A 24,249-nucleotide genomic window follows, 5' to 3' on the forward strand; every position below is an offset into this window, starting at 1 on the left:
AATTATATATATATATGTATATAATACATATATAGAGAGAGATATAACAAGAAATAAACTGTTAAATTATATACAGATAGATATATAACACAAGAAATGAACAGTTAAATTATAAAGCAGTACAAATGGCTCAGTGCAACTCACTCCCCTGAGAGAGGTGTGAGACACTGGCAGTCCTTTAAGTCTTGAGGGCCTCCGATTAGTTCTCTGTAGAGAGAGAACTAGGCTATCTAAGCACAGGCAGCAAACAGCAAGGCAGATCACCAATCATCAGTTCCCAGCTCGAGAGATGTACATTCCAATTGTATGGTCTTAAGGGGACCTCACCTTACAGCGACACAGTCCACAGGCTAGACATCCCACAGGTATTGTAGCCTGCAAAATTAGGCACAGGACAAGCAAGGCAGCCGCACACTGGTCCGATGATCAAAGAGCGACAGACAAGAAAGGCGAGGCTCACTGAGCCATTTATCTCTCTGCCCTTCAATTAATCCCACTTGTGTTTATCGGCCAGGCTGGCACAATATACTAGCTCAGGGATATTTAAGGCAGTTCTTAAAGATATAAAGAAAGCCTCGGATTCAGTGATTAGAGGTGGGCTGTGAGGGGAGAACACAGCCTAGATAGGGGCAATGACACATCGAAGGCACAGACCCATGAAACCACGAGGCTCATCATTTGATGCCTCGTTTAAGAAGAAGATAAAGCCGACCAGGGCATTGGCAGGGAAAGGGCGGCACCGGGCAGGCTACGCCTCTCCCCAGTGAGTCAGCAGGAGGCTAAGGTCAGGTGAGCAGAAGATCAATGGTGCCAGATGCAACCGATGAAAACTCTCACACTGGAGGCCGAGCCTCAGCGTGAGTAACACGGCTGGTCTGCTCGCATTCCTCTCTTACTTCCGAAGTCAGAGACGCATTCCATCTCCATGTTTAAATGACTGCATGGACATGGCAGAGAGCTGGGGTAACAGGTTTTAGGTCTCGTGTGCCACAGGATTGAACGCAATTAGGCCGGAATGACCATTACATTGCTTCAACCTGCACATTTTAAAAAAAAATTATTTATTTTTTTTGGCAACCTGCACATTTGTTGGCAACTTGGAAAAGAGTTCAGAGATCCCCCTGGGGACCTCCTCCAGACCAACAATCACAGGTCTGGGGTCTGCTCAGAGCAAGTCTCCACTGGACAAATCACACCATCAATCTGATTGGGGTGCTCAAGGGCTTCCCATGGCTGATTTCTTCTTGCCATAGCTGCTTGTCATAGTCAGAGGCCACCAACCAGTGCCCCGGCTGGTAAACCACACCAATTCATGAATTGGGAAAGGAAATGAAGGGAAGAGATTCTAGAAAAGTAGTCTGAAGGACGGCAGAACTTGACATTGATCACCCATTCACACAAGGACTTTCCTCTGCTTCCCATTTGTCAGATGGTCTCCTATTTTCATTCTGCCAAAGATGCCCTTGTCAAGCGGTGGGACCAGGTGTGTTGTTCCCAAGACAAGCCCCATTGGGCCTCTAAAACGCATGCTGTCTCAGAGATGAAAGTGCCCCTCTGAGTGCTCGAGTGGGGTGGAGGACATAGGCTTGGTGGGATTTGCAGGGAGGCTAGACAGAAATATCAAAACCCTGGAGAGCTCAAAAAGACCTCTGCCCTTCTTATCACCTACACCTGTTTACCTGTCCACACGAGAACCCTGATGAGCTTCCCTAAGGCTCAGAGAGGATTGGCCCTGGCTATATATAGATATTCATTCAGAAATTACACGCAACACCTCAACCCTGAATTATGTCCCAATATTTGGAAGCTGTGCTTTTATTTGTGTGGACTTCTAATTATGTGTGGCAGTCCCACTAAACTTCAATTCTGTCATCTCTTCTGAGCTAGAAAAGACAACAGCATTGGGCTGTAGCTCCTCAGGGGCAGCTCTGGCATCAGACATGGTGGATGTACACGATTCAGCATGTATTCACACTTACAATGGGGCTGCTGAAAGCAGCCTGTCTGGAGTGAGGCACTTCCCCGGCTCCTTCTCCATTTCCCAGAGCAAAACAGCTTCCAGAAAGATGAGCGGAAGGTTTGCTTCCCAGAGACCCGTGGTGAGCTGTCCTGCAGCTGGGGGTCCTCAGTTTCCCCAGGTTGCTTAGTGAGCCACTGGGGGTGCCTCCAAAATCCTCCTCTTCAGAGGCAGTTTCTTGATAAGACTCTAATCTCCTGGCTGAGGGATTAAAAAGACACAACAAAACATGATGTCATTACCTGAGAAGGGCCATTTGCAAACTCAACGTCAGGCAGTTCAATAGCAATTTCACACAGTATTTTCCCTCTTCGGACCTGACATCCTTCTCCCAACCTCTTTCGGTTCAGGAATTTACCTCAGTGGTGGGAGGCGGGAATATAAGAAAACAGAGAAACTTCCCTTTATGAAATCTACGACCCTACCTGCCCCTGCACCCTGCTGCCTTCCCGCCTGCGACTTTAGCTAGCGTTTTCTTGTTGCTTTCAAAACACCAGCCTCCTTCCCTTGTGATCGGACGTGCTCTTCTCAAGGGCTTTGTTCTTAGAATTCGGGGATCCCCTTCTGCTCATTCCACTGCTCTGTCCCCGTCTCCCCTCCTACCCCGATCTTGCCCGGGTCACATTGCCAAATCAAACCACCTCATCTGTCCTGGGCTTAGCGACATCTGACACAGCTGGCTGACCATTCTGTTTTTGAAATGCCTCATGGGGGGATTTCTCCCCACCCACGTTGATTGTTACTGATGTGCTTTTTGTTCAGCATATTTTGAAAACACATTTACCTCCTACTTCAAAGGCTGTCCTTTGCCTCTTTGGCTACAGTCCGCTCTTCTACTCAACCCAAAGTGTTGAGGGCAGTAGAGGCTGCAGGCACCTCCACCTACTCCAGCGGTTCCCAACCCATGGGTCGTGACCCCTTTGGGGTTGCACGACCCTTTCACAGGGGTCGCCTGATTCATCACAGTAGCAAAATGACAGTGATGAAGTAGCAACGAAAATAATTTTACGGTTGGGGGAGTCACCACCACATGAGGAACTGTATGAAAGGGCCGTGGCATGAGGAAGGTTGGGAACCACTGACCTACACCCTCTTTTCTCGGAGATCTTTCATAGGTCCATCTCATGATGTACGTGACTCCCTGATCTCTGTCTTCAGCTCTGCCCCATTCTTAGAACCCAGACGCACATCTCACTCGCTAGTGGATACCTCCACCTGGATGCCTGAAGGTTTCCCCACCAGATCGCACCTGGAAGGTTCACGTTTTTCTTTTCTTCCTGCCTCATGCTTTCTGGTCAGCGCAGACTTCCAAGTTTTGACCACTTTATTGATTATAATTGGTATCTCAGCCTCCCTAGTCCCCTTTCCCTATTTTATTCCACTCCATAACACTTGCTGCCATTTACACACTGTGTAGTTTACCGTTTTTGTTGTTGTTAAACCCTCTGATAGAACGTAAACTCAGACATGGTCGAGCAAATGATCTGATCGGTTGTTGTGATATTTGCACCGTGAAAGACAAAAATGGCTGATAGATATTAAAAAATCTTTGTTGAGAAAAAAGTGTTTCAAATTTATCCTGGTAAAACAACAGCTTTCTCCCTGTCCCAACCCCACATGCCTCCTTCCCCGGGGCTTCCTCCCCATTGTAAATGGCGCTGCATCTCCCCAGTGGCTTAATATACAAATCTAGGATTCTCCTTAGTTTTCTTCTTCCTCCGATGCAAACACCTCTCCACTATATATCGCCCACATGACCCAAGTGCCTTCACTCCTCTCCATTGCATTTCCATATAGTCCCCACCATCATCATCGTGTAATCACCCCAACCGGCCTCCATGCCGCTCTGTGATGCATTGGTGACATGGTAGCTAGAGTGATCTTCCTGAAAGATAACGTGGGTAAGAACAGTCCTGGCATAAAACTCTCTTGGCTCCCAAATCACAGAGAGTAGGCTCTTCCGATCCTGGCTTACCAAGCTCATGTTGATCTGACCTCTCTCACTTTTCTTGCTTCTCTTCTTCCACCCACCTATTCCCACCACCTAGTTGTTGAATTCGATTCACAGGAACCCTCTCGGATGGATTGGAACTGCCCCCAGGGTTTCTGAGGCTGCAAACATTTATGAGAAGCGGACTGCTCCATCTTTCTCCCGCAGAGGAGCTGCGGGGTTCCAATCAGCGACCTCTCCGTGAGCTTCCCAGTTCTAACGCATTCTGCCACCAGAGCTCGTCTTTCTTCCGCGTTACCACTGGAATCCAGCTCCGCTAGCCTTCTTTCTGTGGAAATTGCCACACTCATCCTAGTTTTAGGCCCTCGATACAAAGTGCTCCCTCTGCCTGGCAGGCTCTACTGGCCACTGGAGAACCAAGATTAGGTCATTCCGATCTTGGTTCTCGATAGACCTAGCTGAGCATCCGAAGGAGCCACCCATTCATTCTGCATGACAGAAGCTTATTTCAGTTTCCTGAAAGGGACTTAACATGATCTGATAATTTTCCTGACTTAAAAAATTAATTTGTGGATTAATGTGTTTTGCAATAGAGGCTTTGTGAGAATAGAACTTTTGTCTGTCTTGTTCATTACTGTATCCAGTGTCTGAAATACAGTGTCGACAGTAAACGTGTATGTACTGGATTACAAGACACTTCCAATTCAGCCCAAATCTAACTCCTGAGTGAAGTGTAACATGCTGGGTTGAGATCCTCAGGTCGGCAGTTTGAAACCAATAGCAGGTCCAAATCCCCAACAGCTCCATGGGAGAACGATGGGGCTTTCTACTCTCATAAACATTTACAGTCTCGAAAACTCACAGGGGCAGTTCTACCCTGTCCATTAGGGTCACTGTGAGGCAGCATTCACCCAATGGCAGTGAGTTTGCTTTATGGGCACGTTAAGGAGCTCTGGTGTTACTGTGTTTTCAATGGTGGACTGCTAATCCCAAGGTGGGTGGTTCAACCCCACCAAAGAAACACAAGGCTATCTGCTTCCGTAGAACTTACAGTCTCAGACACTCTCTGTAGTTGATAGGACGTGGCATAAGCTTGTTGGCAGCAGGTTATGGGCAAGTTAGAAACCCCAGGGGCACAGTAGTTAAGTGCTCGAAAAACCCAAAATGGTTGGAAGCCCTCAGCTATTCCACTGGGGAAAATGCGGCGGTCTGTTTCCAGACAGCTTTGCAGCCGTTCCAGGATGGCTGTGAGTTAGACTCGCCTTGATGGCAGAGGGTTTCTTTTTCTTACAACTTGTAAACAGGCAAGTTACTTTAGAAAATGGAAACAATGGAAATATTCTACATACCTTGATCGTTTTTCCTTGTGTTTTTAAGGGCAAGGATTGGCTAAGTGGCCATTCTTTGAGCCCACGTTCTAGCACTGTCTTTTCTAAAGATTATGTCGGCAGCAGAGGGAACCGACTTTGGAGTACGTCAAAGTGGGAAGAACATGGGAGGGAGGATAAAGCAACAGACTAGGTGGTTGCCTGTAATAGTTTGGATGAAGGAGAAGATAGTACCCCACGCAGGGGAATAAAGAGAAATCAAGAAGCGGAGGAAATCATGACCCCAATTCTACCTTACACATCGGTTACACCAGAACATGTACACTGGCACAGGTAAGAGCTCACAACATAAGGAATACAGGACAGATAAACCCCTCAGGAGCAGAAAAGGGAGTAGCAAAACCAGGAGGGTTAGGGGAAGGTGGGGGGAGGAAAGGGGAGCTGATCACAATGATCTACATAAAACCCCCTCCCAGGGGGACAAACAATAGAAAAGTGGTTGAAGGGAGACATCAGTTGGTGTAAGACATGAACAAAATAATAATTTATAAATTATCAAGTGTTCATGAGTGGGGGGTATGAGGGGGGATATGAGGAGCTGATACCAAGGGATCAAGTAGAAAGAGAATGTTCTGAAAATGATGACGGCAACATATGTACAAATATGTACACAATGAATGTATGCATGAATTGTGATAAGAACTGTAAGATCCCCAATAAAATGATAAAAAAAGAAAAGTGGAGGAAGGATAAACTATTGATAGGGGTTGGGAGGGGTTGATTAGTAGCTTAAACATTCGAGGATCTGAAAGGGAGACTCCCACTTAATGTACACTTTTAAGTTGTTAAATAAATAAATGTGAGGTGGGTCACCGCAAATCACTTGCTATTGATCTGTTTTCTCACTTGCAGAATGAATTATTAAAAGTCAATTTTTTAAGATACGTCCTAGTTTGGTAAATTCCGTTACATTCTCTGCCTAAACAATACAGCAAATGTTCTGCCATGTGCCTTAGAGAGACATTAAGCTCCTTTGCCAGCCTTCTCGCTGTGCTTCTTGAAGGACCTTTAGGCTTCAGCAGCCGGTCCACTCCGTGTGTGTGGACACAGTCAGAAGGTATTGCTGTCAAACTGCTGACGCCCGGATTAAACGACATCATCCACGTGTGAAGCTTCTCTCTGCATGACCTCCACCTAGGTCTATGCACTTCCAAAGACTTGACTTCTGTCTTTCCTTTCTGAGCACCTCAGCTTACACCATTCCAAAACAGCCCTGTGGGCATCCCTGAGGGGGTTAAACTGTATTACTTTGAAGTGTCCTTTGAGTTTGGGGAGCAAAAAGAAGTCTTAATGGGCAAGATCAAGGCTACAGGATGGATGAGCGAAGCTTTCCCAGTGAAATTCTCCTAGGGCAGCTCTTGCCACCTTTGAAGAATGAACAGGTACATTGTGGTTGAAAACATTTCTTGACTTTTCTTCACCAATGTCATTTTCAATGTCCGTAAGCCTTTACAAGAAGCTCTCATGATTGTCCTACATCCATGGAGGAAAATCTATACAGATGACTTTTTTGGAATCCCCAAAACCTTCTGAGCTAGCTGGCCTCCCGTGAATTTAACTGATCCAGCGGAGCCTCTCAGAATCCATTATTTTGATTGGACCGTTTTTTGAAGACACCTTAAGGCAGTGGTTCTCAACCTTCCTAATGCCGCGACCCTTTAAGACAGTTCCTCATGTTGTCCAATATATATATATTGATCATTGTGAAAGTAAAGAGTAAAAACAAAAACATTTCCTCCTGAAATTAAAAATCCAGGCATTGTAGGGCTAGTTAAGATCACAGGCTAGGAGTCCCTGCGAGGCAGTTCTACTCTGTCATATTGGGTTGTTATCATTGGAATTGACTCGATGGCACTTAGCAACAACAATAATAAACCAGTGGTAGTTGTGGGGTACTATCAAGTCGGTCTGACCCACGGTGACCCGATCGATGTACAACCGGAGGAAACACTGCCTGGACCCGCACCCTCCTCGCTGTGGGTCCCACGCTGGAGCCCATGGTGGCAGTCGAGGTGGCAGGCTTCTCGTCAAAGGCCTTCCTCTGGCACGGCCCAATTGTGTTTTTATTCTTTACTTTCATAATTATCAATATATATATTAAAATACACATTTAATTAAATGTTAAGAAAACGTCACTCTCGGCATTATAGGGATAGAGCAGATTGCCAGGTTTTTGGGCCCACCCCTCCCCCAGCACACAGAGCTCATGGTGAGTTTGAATCACTGAGCATTATATTAGGTAAGATGTTGCCACGGGGGTGGGGGGGGGAATAAACTGTATCTGGGGGGCCTACCAGAACCCTCCGTATGATCTTTGTAACTTTTCTGTAAGTCTAAAAGTATCCTAAAGTGGACAAGGTATTTGAAAGAAGTCATTCTCTTTTCACAGTCTTTAAAAGCAGTGTTGACATTCATTGTGAACCCCCTGGGGATCTAGTTACTATGCAGAGTGAAACGGGTTTGGAAACGGGTAGGATTCTGCATTTCAAATCCCTCCCAGATGTTGCTTTGGCTGCTCTTCAATGGAGGACCACACTTCTGGGTCACAAGATAGGGAACGGTGCTGCCAGATGTGTTCGGTGCAGCTGCAAATGTGTATGGAGTTCTTTCACAGCAGCAATGTTTATAGAAATATATCTTAGACGCTTTTGCTAGGAATTCCTGAAAAGACTGGCCATTAAAATTTGAGACTCTGTTAAATAATTCTCATTGCAGAGATGAAAATGTGTCAGAATTAAGCTCCAGTGAGAACTGGCTCCTACTATTTCCTCCCTTCCTATTCAAAGTGTGTGTGTGTGTGTGTGTGTGTGTGTATGTGCTTATTTGAAAGCACGTCAGAGAAGAGTCCAGAAGTAGCACCCTATTCCATGGTTCATAAAATGACTTTATCAATTACAGGGCAGTCATCTTAGTGTATTTGATTCTTAGTCAATTAGTATTTTCTCCATCTAGAGGTCACAGCAAGGAACTCCTTATTTGGCAGGTGCACTCTCGGGGAATAGGTGGGTAGAGAGTCCAAGGTTTTGTATTAGCCTCTTAAATGTTACAAATACCAAACTGTAAATGTGACAAATAATCTGAGTACAAAAATCAATGTATCATGAAGTTTATGAAACATCGCGATTGCAAGATGATTTTTGACAGCAGAGATCCATGGTCAATAAAGTTTAGAAAATACTAACCATAAAACTCACACCAAGATTTAGCTAAAAGGATGCTCACCGCCGCATTGTTATAGCAGGATGAGATTGGCAACCATCTAAGATGAGTTACATTAGTTACATCCCTTAGGGCACATTCTTAACAACTGAATATAAGAACTCACTGCTATCTAGTGGATGCCGACTCCCAATGGCCCTGTAAGACAGGGTTGAACAGCCTCTTTGCGTTCCTGAGACGGTAACTGTTTACAGGAGTAGCAAGCCCCATCTTTCTCCCCAGGAGCAGCTGGCTTTGAAATGCTGGCCTTGCGGTGCAGAGCCAACTCAGATCTGCGAGCCCTCCAGGCTCCATACAATAGCGTATAAGTACTAAAATGTAACACTCACCATTTTCTTCATGGCAATAATCAAAGCCTGCCACACTACATCTCCGAAAAACCATCTTATTCTCGGTGAGAGTCCCTGTCTTATCAGAGAAGAGGTACTGAATCTGACCAAGATCCTCCGTGATGTTCAGGGCCCGGCACTGAACAGTAGAGTCAGTTTTCTCATTGTAGAAATCCACATCACTCTGAATAAAATATATTTGGCCAAGCTTGACAATTTCAATGGAAACATAGAGGGAAATGGGAATCAGGACCTAAGAAGAACCAAGCAAAGGAAAATTAAAGGGGTCTCAGAAACAACAAAAGGTGAAGAACGGATTATAGCTAGTTAAGTTAGCACACATTCTATGAGGTGCCCGATAGATGTTACCTGCAACAATATGATCATGGTCCAAAACATATAGAATCCTGCCAACACAGGAGTGATGACATGACCATCCGGCTCAGGGATGTTGAAGAAGGGTATATCTTTATACCGGCTCAACCAGATCCCATGACCTTTCAAAAAATGGAGAGACATCAAAACAACACTCAACATGGTTCACACATATAGAACTTTATTCCGACAGAGAGAGAGATCAGAGCGTCTCTTCTGAATGAACACCAACTGTTTGTTTTGATGAGTAAATTCAAGTTCACAAGACTACATATTCTCCTGACTCAAATATTTCTTTCAGTCTCTTCCCAGGTACCTTGGGAGCCCTAGTGTACTATGGACGTGTAAGGCTGCTAAGCCCTAGGCCGAGGGTGCAAGCCCTCCTGCTGCCTCGTCAGAGAAAGATGAGACTAAAGAACCCCCTAAAGAACCAGTCTCACGAATGCCCTGGAGCAGTCCTGTTCTGGCCTATAGGATTGTGTGAGCCAGAAACGGCTGAAGGGAAGTGCGTTTGGGCTGTTGGGTCAGGTCCCTTTGGCCCTTTAGCAACATGTAATGAACTAGAGTCAACATTAATGTTGTTGTTTTTTTTGACCAAAAGATGTGAGAGAGAAAGAAGCGTGCGAGAAAAAATATACACTGGCAAAGGAAAGCTTTCTTATATGAGGGCTTCAAAGGGCTTATTTTAAACTGTAATTAAAGGCTGCTGGAGTTCTGTAGCTCCCTTCTAGAAGTCAAGCCGTCAAAAATTACATTTTGAAAATAAATGACTTTCAAAGCAATATCTTGCTGAAAAGAGGCCAGCAAGCCATTCTATTCTACCTACCCAGCGCACCAGTCAGACACATTGTAATCAGAAGCAGGACACACCAGAGGACGTCTGTGTTTGCTCTTCTCTCTAATTTACTGCGCTTATACCGCGGGCCGCTGTTGTTCAGCATTGCTTTGGTTTCGTGACCTAAGTCGGAAGTGCAGAAGGTTAGACACTGTATAAACACCTGCCAGGGAGCAAATGTCTATGTTGAAAAATCTCTCTGGCAGGCAATTTCATAAGACATGCTCCCAAAATATATTTGTCAAGTTTCGTCTACTTTTGAGATTGATTTGGAAAACGGACATCCATGATTAAGTTACCAGGGCAACATCTCCTTTCCGCTTCCATAGATCACATTGTGGGTAAATGAGAAATGTTAACTTAGCGAATAAGCCCAGTCGAGACGCGGGTGACAGATCAGAAGATGGACCAACCTGCGTAAACCACAATGCCCACTACAGCCTCCGTGTTTCTAATGGTGCATCCTCTGAGCAGCACATTTTCCTTACTGAGCCCCACGCGGTCTTTGTTGGAATGCTCTCTGTAAGGAAGACAGCAAGGGGAGGCCATGAGAGTGCTGATCAGGGTTCTCGGGTTTCCTTGACGCCAAGTGAAAAGTTGAGCAGCTCCTAGGGATGACTTCAAGTTTTCTGGACCATCTGATTTGGGTATTTAGGAGCAACCTGCCTATTTGGGCATAAAAAAAAAAGAGCTTCAAAAGGCCATGGTTTTCTGGCATTCTGTGTTAAGTTCTAGTACTACAGAAGTTCACAGATATTCCAGGATACTCCTTCCGTTTGGGGAGTACAGACGATAGTTCAGGATATGTTCAGATCTCTGGGAACAGTTCTTTGTAGGACTAGCAAGCTGCCGTTTTCAAGTCTGATGAAATCACGGCGATCCTAGGCAATAGTTCATGGGTACTAATGTCATTAGATGGAGGACTTGTGAAGGACCTCACACTATACTGAAGGCCTAAGGATGACAACTCCAATTTTTAAAATGGTTTTCTTGGCACTTCATCCACATGTCATACAATTAAAGATTTCAATCAGACCAGAAAGAGCACAACACCAATTTTAACATCACTAGCAACAGGGCAAGTGACATCATGAGCGTCCTGATATGAGATAGATTCTTCAAGCTCAACGAGCAAATTCCTTTGGAGAGGTGGAGGGATGTTTAGAAACACATCAACCAAATGCAATGTGTAGACTTTGTTTGTATCCTGGTTAAAAATAAATGACAAGAAAACAATAAATATCTGGGGGATAATTGTAGACTACAAGCAGAGAATAGGCAGGAGATGACATCACCTGCTCCTGATTGTGTTAGGTGTTGTCATGATGCTGTAGCATTTTTGCTTGTGCGTGTCATCCCCCTGACGTAGTGGGTTATGCGTTGGGCTGCTAACTGCAAGATTAGTAGTTTAAAGCCACCAGCCGCTTGACAGAAGTTAAGGCTTTCTACTCCTATAAAGAGTTATGGTCTCAGAAACCTACAAGAGCAGATCTACCCTCTCCTCTTGGGTCTCCAGGAGGCAGTGAATGTGAGCCCTCCTTTGCTGCATATCCACAGAGAAGTACATAGAGTGAAATGATGGGATAGTGTGTTGGAAACATGGGAGGAGACCCACCCACTGCCATCAAGTCCCTCTGACTTACACAGACCTATGGAGGGTTTCTGAGACTATAAATCCTTATAAGACCAGATAGCTTCCTCTTGCTCCTGCAAAGCAGCTGGTGTGTTTGAACCACTGGCCTTGAAGTTAACCATTCAATGGTTACCCAACAGCACCACCACCACCGGGGCTCCTTAATGGAACACGAGTTGAAACAAAGTTGATAATGCCATTAAACAACTTCAAATTATCAAAATAATTACTTGACTACATTATTATCGTGGCAAGTTAATAAAGAGCAAAGGCTTTGGAATATTTACACAATATTCCACAATTACACAATATTTGGAATTATTTATACAAATAATCAAAAAGTAATGTTTTTTCATACAGTTTTTAAAATTTTTATTGGGGGCTTGTAGAGCTCTTATCACAATCCATACATTCATCCATTGTGTCAAGCACATTTGTACACTTGTTGCCATCATCATCATTCTCAAAATAATTTCTTTCTACTTGAGCCCTTGGTATCAGCTCCTAATTTTTTTTAAATGGCCTTTTAACTTAAACATTAAAATGGAAATTTCCTAAGCAATAAACTTCAATCAAATTGATCCTGTCATCTCCTTCTTTTTTAAGGTTTTAATTCCAACTTTATCTCTTTACCCTGATTAAGCCCTTTCCCTCTTGTGATGGCGCAGTGCCCTGCCTGTCCGCTTGTCTTCCTCACGCGCTGCTCCAAGACGTTCCCAGTATACACCAGATGTCCTTTCTTGAGAGCTCAGACTCATTAGAAATTTCAACAGCTTTATGGATCAATAAGTAATATGAATTAAATATCATATTTAAAAGAATACAATTGGATGTTTGACTACTTCCCCTATGAAACCCTCCCTGTAATCATGATAATAAATGCCCATTGTTCTCAAACTTTTTCTCTTCCCTTCTGCCCAGCCTCTCTATTCCTTCTTGTCCACCATCTACTAATCTGCTACCATTCATTGGGTCTCCTTTTCTAGAGATTTGTGTATTCACTTTGGGGGCCAGGGGGTCTGATTTCTTTCACTTAACAATTACGTTGTGGTTGCATGTGTCACTCAGTCAATTCTTTTCATTGGCGGTAGTTCACCATGTGGCTGGACCACACGGTTTTCATCAATTCACCTACTTATGGAGATGCTTATTGTTATTGACTACTACTGATAAAGCAGCGATGAGCATGAACATAGAGATTACTTTTTAGAGAAATTCCTTCTTTCCTCTTGTGCAAACACCTGTGAAAAAATACCCGAGTCATATTGTGGGTGCACGTTTAACTACTTAAGAAACTGTCAAACTGGTTTCCAAAGTGGTTGGTGCCATTTTTCTTCCCACCAGCAGTGTATGAATGGTTTAGTTCCTCTATCTCTAGCCTTCCTGACTCATTGTCCAACTTTCACACACATTCCTATGAGGGGACTGGAAATACCCTGGTTTGGGTCAAAGCCTTCCTCTAAGGAAGACCCTAAAGTCTAACTATCTATGAAAAAAGGATGTGGAGATTACATGAAACCCCAAGAATGGAGTCTGCCATGGTTTCTCACTCTGTGTTTGACAAGTGGGTTCCGTCTGAACCAAGGCGATCCTACGCACAGAAGGAAACACTGCCTGGTCCTACGCCATCCGGACAATTGTCCTGTGCCTGAACCCATTGCTGTAGCCAGAGTTTTCACTGCCCCTCCCCTTCCCAAGCATGATGTCCTTCTCCAGGGTCTGGTCTCTTCTGACAATCTGTCCAAAGTATGTGAGGCAAAGCCTTCCAACCCTTCTCTCTAAAGAGGGCTCTGGCCTTACTTCTTCCAAGACAAACCAGTTTGTCTTTTTAGCAGTCTATGATACATTCAATATATTTTTCCAGCACCATAATTCAGATGCATTGATTCTTCTTCCATCTTCCTTATTCAACGTCCAACCTTTACAAGCATGAGGCAATAGAAATACCATGGCATCTTGAAAAGCAGATTTATGTAATGCAACACACATTTTGATCTCTTGACTGCTGCTTCCATGAGTATTTATTGTGGATCCAAGCACGATGAAATCCTTGACAACTTCAAGCTTTTCTCCATTGATCATGATGTCACCCATCGGTCCAGTTGTGAAGATGTGGGTCCTCCTTACACTGAGTTTTAATCCACACTGAAAGCTGCAGCCCTTGTCTAAACACCTTCCTCCAAACAACCACTGGAGTCTAGAATGGAGATCACGTAAGAATTCTTACACTACTGAAATATTTATTTTTTTAAAACAAAGGTGGGTTTTTGTTTGTTTTGTTTTTGCTGTTGCCATTTTTTTAAAACCTGCGTATTGGCAAACATTTATCAAAACATAAAGGAAAGTCCAGTTGATAGCTAAATTCATGGGATTTGTTGATTTAAGTTGGATATAATAATACAAAACTCTTGCTTATTTAGGTATAATTGCAAGACACACCCCTCGCAGCCACAGAGGTACCCGTATCACTAGCAGAGGGACCCGTGTCACCTGCAGAGGGACCCGCATCACCCGCAGAGGGACCCGTATCACTCGCAGAGATACCCATATCACTAGCAGAGGGACCCGTATCACTCACAGAAAGCCTCGGAATCTGTTGAGGTCGTTGTGGGGACTCTCACATTCGATTCGACTGGAGAACTTCTCAGGATCAACTTCAGAGTCCTGTAATTCATTTTTAATCACAAAACAAGAACTCAAGGTTAAACCCTTGAGATGCAAGTCTTCTATCACTTCCACCCAATGCTAAGAAATCCTCATCACAAAGTTAAGATCAAATTTCCCAGATGAAAAAAAAGTATACATACAATTAAGAATAAATTAAGAATAAGTAAGTAAAATGAAGAATAAATAATATAATGAAGAATAAATAAATGAGACCAGAATGATCCTAGACCATTAACACATATTTGCATGTAAAGAGAATGGCTGACTCCCTCGCTGAAATCCACGTGGGATGTACAGATGTCACTCACAGAGCAGACACTCTGTGTGTAGAAGGCAGTGAAAGGCTGAAGTTATATTTATTGTTGGCATTTTCTGAACTTAGGTGCTAGGGCTCCAAAAAGTACAGTTCCTTTTCTTCCTATTTTCTGTGAACTTCTTGAAACTCCTTCAATTGAACATCCTAAACATGCATATATATATATATATATATTTGATCTCAGTAAAGCTTATATTGATGAGTATATTTATAATGTATATAGCAGAAAAATAAGCTAACATCATTTTACAAAATTCCCTAATGGATCAAATAAATAGAGACCTTTCAAATGCTTCATAAAGCTGATGAGCAAATAAACATGAAAGGTTTGGACTCATGAAGACTAAGCCACTTCAGACTTCTCTCATTTCCTTTTCTATATGACTTCTGTGCTAATGAAAGCAATGTTGTTGATACTGTATCTATTATAGTATCATTATGTATATCATAGTAAATATAGGAGAAATGTGAGGTATACATAAATGGCTTGGTTTTCTAATAAATAATATTTGCTAATAATAAATATTTATTAAGTTATTTTGATATAATATTTATGTTGTACACCCTATGTGTGTTAACTAATTTCTTCTTCATAGGAAAACAATATTACGCTATGCGGTAGGTCTCACATTTAGGCCTAATCAATAGATGAAGAAATAGAAATACAAAGAGAAGCAAGAATTTGCCAAGGTCTCAAAACAAAAAGACTAGAGCCAGGATTCCAGCCCAGCTTATAAGATGCTAGAGCCCTACCTCCAGCAGGATCCAAAATGTTCTAATTAGTCATCTGACATCCATCCCCCAAAGTATTAGGCCATGGTATGTAACAATTAAATGGTACAAGATTTTTTTTACCTATGTCTTAGATACAAGATTGCCTCTACAATTGACAAAGACAATAAGTTAGCAGGGATATCAACCCCAAGATTATCTACTTAAAATCTGTAAATTCAAAGATGCTATCCTATGTGACTAGATGAAGTTGACTGGAGATGACAGTGTGAAGCTTTTGTTTTACAAGCAGAAGATGAAAGAGACCTGACCTAGTAATAGTTCACATTAAAAAAGAAAATTAAATGTTAAAATATTTTTTATCTCAAGTCCTTTCAAAGAGGAGGAAGTCAAAGCTATATGCAGACACTAAGTATGAGGTTTTAAATTGAAGATCTTACTTCATTTAGATCTCACAACAATGTTTTCAGAAAAGATAGAAGTTTTTACCTTTAAGGTAAAGAGACTGAAGAATATACCCCCTGAAATGACTTTCCCAAAGTCATACAGTCATTACAGATTTTAGAAACAATGATCAAGGTCTACTGATCATTCATCTTTTTTTTAATTTAAAAATTATTTAATGCATCAATATATTGGGAGCTCTTATAGGTATAATAGCACTTCATAATTCAAACAGATCAAACATAATTATACAATTGTTAACATAATCAGTTCCCAAACCTTTTTCATCTTTCGGGGGGGAAAAGCTAGTAATTTCCCTATTGAGAACGTATTATTTACCTGCTCTGCGTATCCCCGAACCACCTGCCTCTGTTTTAAATTGCTCTCTCCATCAAGCCCAGAAGTCTCGATGTGGCAGATTCCATCTGGGTCAGTGGAAAAGAGTAAGACCATATCTGCAGGGATGATCTCGTTACAGGAGAGGCGAATGAAGTCCCCCACAGTCACATCTTTCCAGCATCTGTCAACATATTTTTTCTCTTTCCTAAAATGAAGAAGACAGAATGTTTAAAAAAGAAAACCAAACCAAAAACACATAGATTAAAACAAAAACAAACGATTCTTAGATATAATACCAAAAGCATGACTTACAAAGAACGAAAAAGATAAGTAAGATTTCATAAAAACGATTTTATGACCACAGGGAAGAGAAGATTGACAGTCAGGGAGAACATTTTGTTGTTGTTGTTAGGTGTCAGTGAGTAGGTTCCGACTCATAAGTGATCTTATGTACAACATGAGGAAACACTGCTCGGGCCCAAGCCATCCTCCCAGTTCTTATGTTTGAGCCCATTGTTGCACCCACTGCATTCATCCATCTTTCCAAGGGCCTTTCTCTCTTTCTCTGCCCATCGACTTTATAAAACATGATGTCCTTCTCCAGGGACGAATCTCTCCTGACAGCATGGTCAACGTGTGTGAGAATAAGCCTTGCTATCCTTGCTTTAAGGATAATTCTGGTTATACTACTTCCATGATAGATTTGTTTTCTTCTGGTAGTTCATGACGCTTTCAACAATCTTTGCCAGTACCATAATTCAAATGTTTTGATTCTTCTGTAGTCTTCCTTATTCAATGTCTAACTTTCACATGCGTATGATGCAATGGGAAAACCATGGCTTGGGTCAGGTGCACCTTAGTCCTAAAAGGACTTTGCTTTTCAAGATCTAAAGAGGTCTTGTGCAGCAGATTGCTCACTGCATCTTTGAGTCTCTGGACTGCTGCTTCCATGAACACTGACTGTGGCTCCACGCAAGACAAAAAGCTTTGACAACATCAGTGTTCTTCCTTTGTCGTGATGTTACCTATTGGTCCAGTTGTGAAGACTTTGGCTTTTTGCACATTGACTTGTAAACTATACTGAAGTCTGCAACCCTTGATCTTCATCAGCAAGTGCTTCAAGTCCGCCTCACGTTCAGCAAGCGAGGCAATGTCATCTCCACATCACAGGTGGTTAAGGAGCCTTTCTCCAATCCTGATACCATCCTCTTCTTCACACAGTCCAGCTTCTGTAACTAATCTTAAGGAAACCTATATCAGATAAGGGTTTAAAGGGGTCTTAAAGGTTTGCATTCAAACAATCAGCCATCTAAGTGAGGAGTCAACTAAGTTCATACAGAAGACACACACCAGCTTGTGTGATCAAAAGATGACAATAACAAAATTCAAATATGACAAAGGGGAAATGTCAGAGCCCAAATTGCAAACACCCGATTTGTAGAAGCCTATGGAGGACAGTGGGAGCTCAAAGCCCACCTGCACAGCATCTAGTCAGATTAAGCCACTGGCAAATCCCTTCCAGCCACAGGCTAGGGTTTCAAGCAGCTTTAGTGTCAGAAAGAGATCATTGTAATCGTGATTATACTGCATCTAACTTGACAAAGTAGTGGGACATTGTCATCCACTTCTCCAGAAAAAAGATGAGGTTTTCTACTCCCATAAAGAGTTACAGTCTTGGAAGCCCACAGAAGTAGTTCTTCTCTGTCCTATTGGGTAACTATGAGTCAGAATCAACTTGATGACAGTGAGTGAGTTAGTATGATTAATACAGATAGATGACAGATAGATATAAAGGTATATGTGCATATACATATATATATATAGGAGCCCTGATGGCACTGTTGAAGAAGCATTGGGTTGTTAACCACAAGGCCAGCAGTTCAAAACCTCTAGCCTCTAGGTAGGAGAAAGATGAGGCTGTCTGCTCCTCTAAACAGTTAGTTTCAGAAACCTATAGAGGCAGTTCTATTAGTCAGATCTGACTTGATAGCAGTAAGTTTTATTTGTGTATAGTTAAATCAAAACCTAATTTGATATGCAAATTTTCACCAAAAATGAAACTTATAATGTTAATTCTATACCATTGGCTAAATTAATGACACTACCAGTAGAATTATCTTATGTCCCAGGTGGATGTTTGATAATGTTCTCAGACAATTATTTCCCTAAGTTGAACTAGAAACATATCTACAGCATAGAAATATGAACAGATTTTGGGGTTCAAACTTAATTCTAGCCTTAACCTATGAGCAGTTAGTTCTTATGATGTGGCCCAACTTGATGCTCCAACTCATGAAGAGATCAATGAAGAGATGAGTGCTATAGCAAAGTGCAGTGAAGAAACTAGATGGTGCCAGTCTATAAGAAGGAATAGAGCATGGGTTCTTAAAGGTTTGTCTTCACACAAGCAACTATTCACATGAGATGTCAACTAAGTCCACATAGAAGAAGCACACGAGTCTGTGCAATCCAAGGACTATAAACAGTAAAACCAAAATTTGAAGGAAGGAATGATATCAGAGGTTGAATTGTGAGCGCCTGGTTTGCATACGTTTATGGCTGACAGTGGAAGCCTAAAATCCATTTGCAGAGTCCACACATGGATGAAGCCTTCTGTGAATCCCCCTGACACAGCTGAGGGATGTGACTAGCATTGTTATCGGACAGGGAGCATCGTAAAGTCCATTATTGCAGGTGCGCTGAGGTTAAAATTTAGACCTTATCATTTGATTTCCCTTTTGATCCATTGTAGGTTTGTTCTAGACTTTCATATTTTCTGCTTTCTTTTTTGTTGTGTTTTTCTCTGTTTTAGTTTGCTATTGTTAGTTTAGGTGTTTTTTTTAATGTTTTCCTATAAATGCAATTTAGAATAAATAAATTATAGGGACAATACGATGTAAATGGTCCCTTGGTGGTATGGCAGGAGAGGTTGGGGGAAAATGTGGAGCTAGTAGTGATTAGTACAAGAATGAAGAAAATATTCTAAAATTGTTTGGGGTGATGATTATACGCATCTTAATACAATTGAAGGATTGAATTGTATGACTTGTGAATTATATGCTAGTAAAACTTAATATTTTGAAAACCATGTTAAATATCAAACAGCTCTACTATGTAAGCCTTGAGGAAAGTTAGGAAGAATATGCACGTTGAACTCAGGAAACGAGGTGATCCTAATGAGAGGGGGATGTGGGCTGCCACTTCGTATTTCACAGGATTTCAGGAGAGAATGGGTGGGTCTTTGGATGGCTGCTGAAGATTGATGGTTTGGTATTTTCCTAATACTAGAGACAACTTATAATAAGGAAATAATGAAGTATCATTTGACATAGCTAAGACTGATTGAGTGCTTTAATATTGAGCAAGGCATTTCATTTCTAAGTCAGTGCTGTTGATCTTATGAACACACTATGGCCTGCCTTTTGCAAATGAGGAAACTTGTCTTGTGAAGCAACTTGCTCAAGGTAATAAAGCTCCCAAGTCATCCTGGGGTTTGAAACAAGACATGGAGGTTGGAGTCCACTTGTTCCAGTACTAACCTTGATTGCCTACTGTAAACACCATATAAAAGCTGGGTCAATATGTACATTGGAAATTATTTGGAAACCCCTAATAACCACCAGCACACATTTATCGGTTTTCAGTAATGTGGTGTTTGCGGTTTCTGTGGTTTTGGAAGCTCCCGGGATTTCAAACACCAAGAAAGTCATCCAGGGTACAGGGGCTTCAGGGAGACCTTCCAAATAAAACGGATTAGGAAGAAACGTCTGGTGATTTACTTCTGAAATTTAGCTAAGGAAAATTCTAGAAATTAGAATAGAAAATTTTTCTGTTCAATGCACTGCCGGAAGATGAGCTTTGCTGGTGTAGTGGTTACTCATTGGCTGCTAACCACAAGGTCAGCAGTTCAAAACGCCATCTGCTCCAAGGGAGAACGCTGAGTCTTTCTACGCCTGTGAAGAGTTATAGTTTGGGGAACCCACGGGGCAGTTTGAACGCACCCCAGAGGGTTGCCGTGGGTCAGAAAGGGATCAGTGGCAGCGAGGTGGAAAATGAGCTCTTACATTGGATGGCACCACACAGTCGCTGCGGCAATAGGCTTAGAAACCCACAAGGAGAAGATGGGACAGGACTGGGCAACATTTCATTCTGTCCACATCATAAGGTTGCCATGAGTTGGAGCCCAATTAAAGGCAACAACAACAACAAGAAGAAAACATCAACAAAGTGGTAAATTTTAATGATCAGAAAAGTGTACATTCCTTGAAGGTAAACATTGTATCATGATTTTTGGTTTGTTTAAACCTCTATATATCGTAATGCTTTCCACATAGTAAACCAAAAATCTCCAAACCACTGCCCTCCGGTCAATTCGGACTCATAGGGACCATATGGCACAGTGCAGCTGCCCTTTCAGGTTTTGAGACTGTAATTCTTTGTGGAGTAGAAAGCCTCCTCGTTCTCTCAAGGAGTGGGTGGTGGTTTTGAACTGCTCTCTTGTGGTTAGCAGCCCAAGAGAAACCACTATGTCACCAGTTCTTTCTGCCTTAAACTTCCAACAAATAAGCACTCAAAGATGGTTGAATGGTTACTCGTCTTACTTTCAAGAAACATAACCTCATTGAAACAAACTCTAAAGAGCCTTACAAATGGCTACTATTTTAAAGGCAATCTTAGGGTTTGTAGAATAGTTCATTCTAACCTGAGGGTGTAATTGGGCTTTAAATGGTGACTCTGTAGACTAATGTTTATTTCCTAATGATATTTTCACAAAGACATCAAGCACCTTGTGTAAAATCATATATTACAAATAAGAACCAAAGATGCTTCTCCCAAAAGCTTGCTAAATTGAGTGTTCCTATCTTTCACGTTCATTTTGCTGAGAAATAACTTGTTCTTTAAAGTACTTTATTTGTATTTCATTGGAATTTAAGTTGAGAAGGCATCAATAAGGCATGGTTTTATAGCTTACTTTTCCCCCTTTATAGCCTTATAATAATTGTTCCCAAACAACTAGAGGAGTGCATGTGGGATAGAAGCCTTTTTCCTTGTATAACACCAGTCATTAGTAAATGAAACAGAATACAGGGAAAGACATAAAGAGTTATCACAGTTTGCTAGGACATGCAAAAATAACGTGGTATCCTGGGAAGTTACTTAAATAACTGTCTAGAACGTTGCATTTCATCTTTTAGATTATATGCAAATGATCTAACATGGTCTTTATGCATGAAATCAAATGGGCTGTGGGCCGACACTTAAAAGGATACCTGAGATAAAAACTCAGGTTTCCCATTAGGCAATGTTAATATTAAAAATTATCTATCATTATTATTATGTAAAAGTATAGCATATAAGGAATTCACAAATGTTGATTAAATGGCTTGGCAATATGGTAAACAATTCTATCTAGTCATTATTAACCTACAATAATACTTATGATGGCTACTTTAGCACTTAGCCAGTAACCGGTTTCTAGAAAGGTGATTTCATCTCATCGCCACTGTATCTGTGTCAGAGTAGCATGTGCGCAGGAGGTTTGTCCCTGGCTGAATTTTTGGCAATAGATTCCCCAGGGCTTTTTCAGAAATGGAACTGAATTGGGAATATTCCTATCAGTAAGCAAGCACACTGTCATTTACACCACCCAGAGACTCCCACGTAGCACTGAGAACGGTGCAGGACCGAGCAGCGTTTTCTTTTGGTGTACACACGATCACGAGGCATCCGAGCCAGCGGGATGGCACCATGCAATGACACAGTCCAAGGTGACAGCTACTCAGTGGCAGAATAGGAGGGTAACAATCAGAAAAGCAAATAAACTTATTTATAGCCTCTAATTTGTGTACTGGAATACATATAAGAAGTATTCTTTCCATTTTCTAACTTTGGCAACAGCTATGTAGTTTCAAAATTGGTCGATATATACATTTGATAATCATTCATCTTTGAAAAATACTATTTCCTATGATTATTTTTTATGACACAGACTGCATTACCATTTTAGTTAATTATTCCCAATACAGCGCCTGACATATAAAAAGCAATCAAACCTTATTTATTATTTCATAGTTCTGTATCTCTAGAATTCTGTGTAACTTTAAAATGAAAACATGGACATACTTTTATATAAAATACACAAGTTTTTCTGGTTTGTTAGCTTAGATGTGAGTGTAAAAAAAAACTAGAACTATTTTTTCCTAATCCAAGAATATTTAAAAGTATCTCACAAAAAGAGAACGCTATTGTTTTCTCTACATCTCTTCTTAACAAGCTAGCAGCTCTCATGAAAGGGTAGGCTGCAAAGTGAACTATACAGTCTGTGATTCACTTTCATACAGAGCCACAAAATGAGGACTTACACCTGTTCCTCTTCTGTGATTTATGAACTCTCGAGAAAAGCTTTCAATATATGGATACTCATTGAAGCATGCATTTAAAAAAATATATGAGGTGGGGGAAGAGGAAGTTTGGGGAAAATTTCATTACCTTTTAGTTCCATTTTTACACAAACTTTTTGAATCTCTCATATATGTACATATGCAAAGTATTCAAATACATTACCATTGAGTCATAAGATATATAGAATAATAGACAATGCAGTATTAAAAAAAACATTTTCTTGAAGGATAGAGACATGGGAAGTGTTTATAGCTAAAATTAAGCTAAACAATTAGAAATTTAAAAATCATATATGGCATACAATCCCAATTTTGGAAAGCACACATAAATATAGACACAGACTTGAAGGAAATCTATATCATAACTATTTGCCTCTGGAAATTAATATTGTTGGTATTTTTCTTCTTTGGGCTTTCTCAATAAGTCATGCATATGTATTAAAACACATTATTATATGTTTACATTATAACTAAAAAGCTGAGGATTCTTTCAATTAATTGGGATGTAGTCAAAATAGATGTGCTATGTTGTAAGGAGAGACCGTCCCTGGAGAAAGCCATCATGCTTGTTAAAGTAAGGGGCAATTGAAAACGAGGAAGACCCGAGACAACGTGGAGCGACACAGAGGCGGCAACAGCAGGCTTTAACCTAACAACAATTGTAAAGCTGGCGCAGGGCAGAGCAGCGTTTCCTTCCGCAGCGGAAGGGCTGCGAGGGGTCCGAAGCGACTCCTCCTCCCCAGACAACAACGACAATCCCGCTCAAAGTACGGGCATCCCACATCGTGACTCTGCTTGTTTTATAAGAAAAAGATCTTCAGTCTAAAAAATATACCCATTAGAAAGCTAATGGTAACAAAGGCAAATTAAAGTACATTTACATCAAGTCTCAAAATACCTTTTTCCTTTTAGTATTTTATAAAGAAAAAGGAAAAGCAGAGGTTTCTCAGAAAAATGGAGTATATATTTTGTTGTTGTTAGTTGGTCCTGACTCCTAATAAGGGGTGGGGGGGCGAGGGGGGTTGGTTGCAGATAGAGCATGTTTCTCAAGGATGCACGCAGATTCCTCAGCAAACCTCCAGACACTTACCGGCTGTAAACTTTAGTTACTAAGTTGTTGATCTGCTTGTCAATTTTATATTTCCGGTAATCTTCCAAGCCATCTTTAATTGCGATGATGGTAAGGACCACCACCAGGGGCAGCATTGTAATTTCCTTCTGGAAGGCTTCCACCAGAGGTACCCAGTTCAGGACAACTAGAAACAGGAAATATAAATTGGCAGCTCTGCAAGGCAAACAAACACAGGGCAGCGTCAGGCTCAGCGCATCGCTCCACACGGGGGAAGCAAAAAAAGCCAAATACCTTGGGCGTGCTTGCCTACATGTGTCTTACAGATGGTTTTGGATATCACACATTCCTCAAAACAGAGAACTAGCGAAATCTACTGCTCTGAGAACATCTGAAACAACCCATTTACTATTCATCGAAACAGCTGGCTCTTCATAATAACATACTAATTATTTAGTTCTTGCAAACATATGGGTGTGACAGTCATGAGTTGTGTAAGCCACGGTTCATATGGGTGTGACAGTCATGACTTGT

General features: G+C 41.6%; 1 protein-coding gene across 1 annotated transcript in view; it reads right to left on the minus strand.

Moving 5' to 3' along the window:
• The window catches only part of ATP10D (ATPase phospholipid transporting 10D (putative)), a 130,649-nt gene that overhangs the window by 48,893 nt on the left and 57,507 nt on the right, over positions 1-24,249 (minus strand). The window contains exons 3-10 of the mRNA XM_075544373.1: positions 23,737-23,931; positions 16,246-16,450; positions 14,326-14,411; positions 10,528-10,634; positions 10,106-10,237; positions 9,274-9,401; positions 8,905-9,157; positions 1,980-2,218 (exon numbers count right to left, since the gene is read on the minus strand). Of these exons, the coding sequence (XP_075400488.1) occupies positions 1,980-2,218; positions 8,905-9,157; positions 9,274-9,401; positions 10,106-10,237; positions 10,528-10,634; positions 14,326-14,411; positions 16,246-16,450; positions 23,737-23,931 (1,345 nt within the window). The remainder of the gene's footprint in view (positions 1-1,979; positions 2,219-8,904; positions 9,158-9,273; positions 9,402-10,105; positions 10,238-10,527; positions 10,635-14,325; positions 14,412-16,245; positions 16,451-23,736; positions 23,932-24,249) is intronic.

Source organism: Tenrec ecaudatus, chromosome 3 (genome assembly GCF_050624435.1).
Source record: "Tenrec ecaudatus isolate mTenEca1 chromosome 3, mTenEca1.hap1, whole genome shotgun sequence".
Classification (NCBI taxonomy): domain Eukaryota; kingdom Metazoa; phylum Chordata; class Mammalia; order Afrosoricida; family Tenrecidae; genus Tenrec; species Tenrec ecaudatus.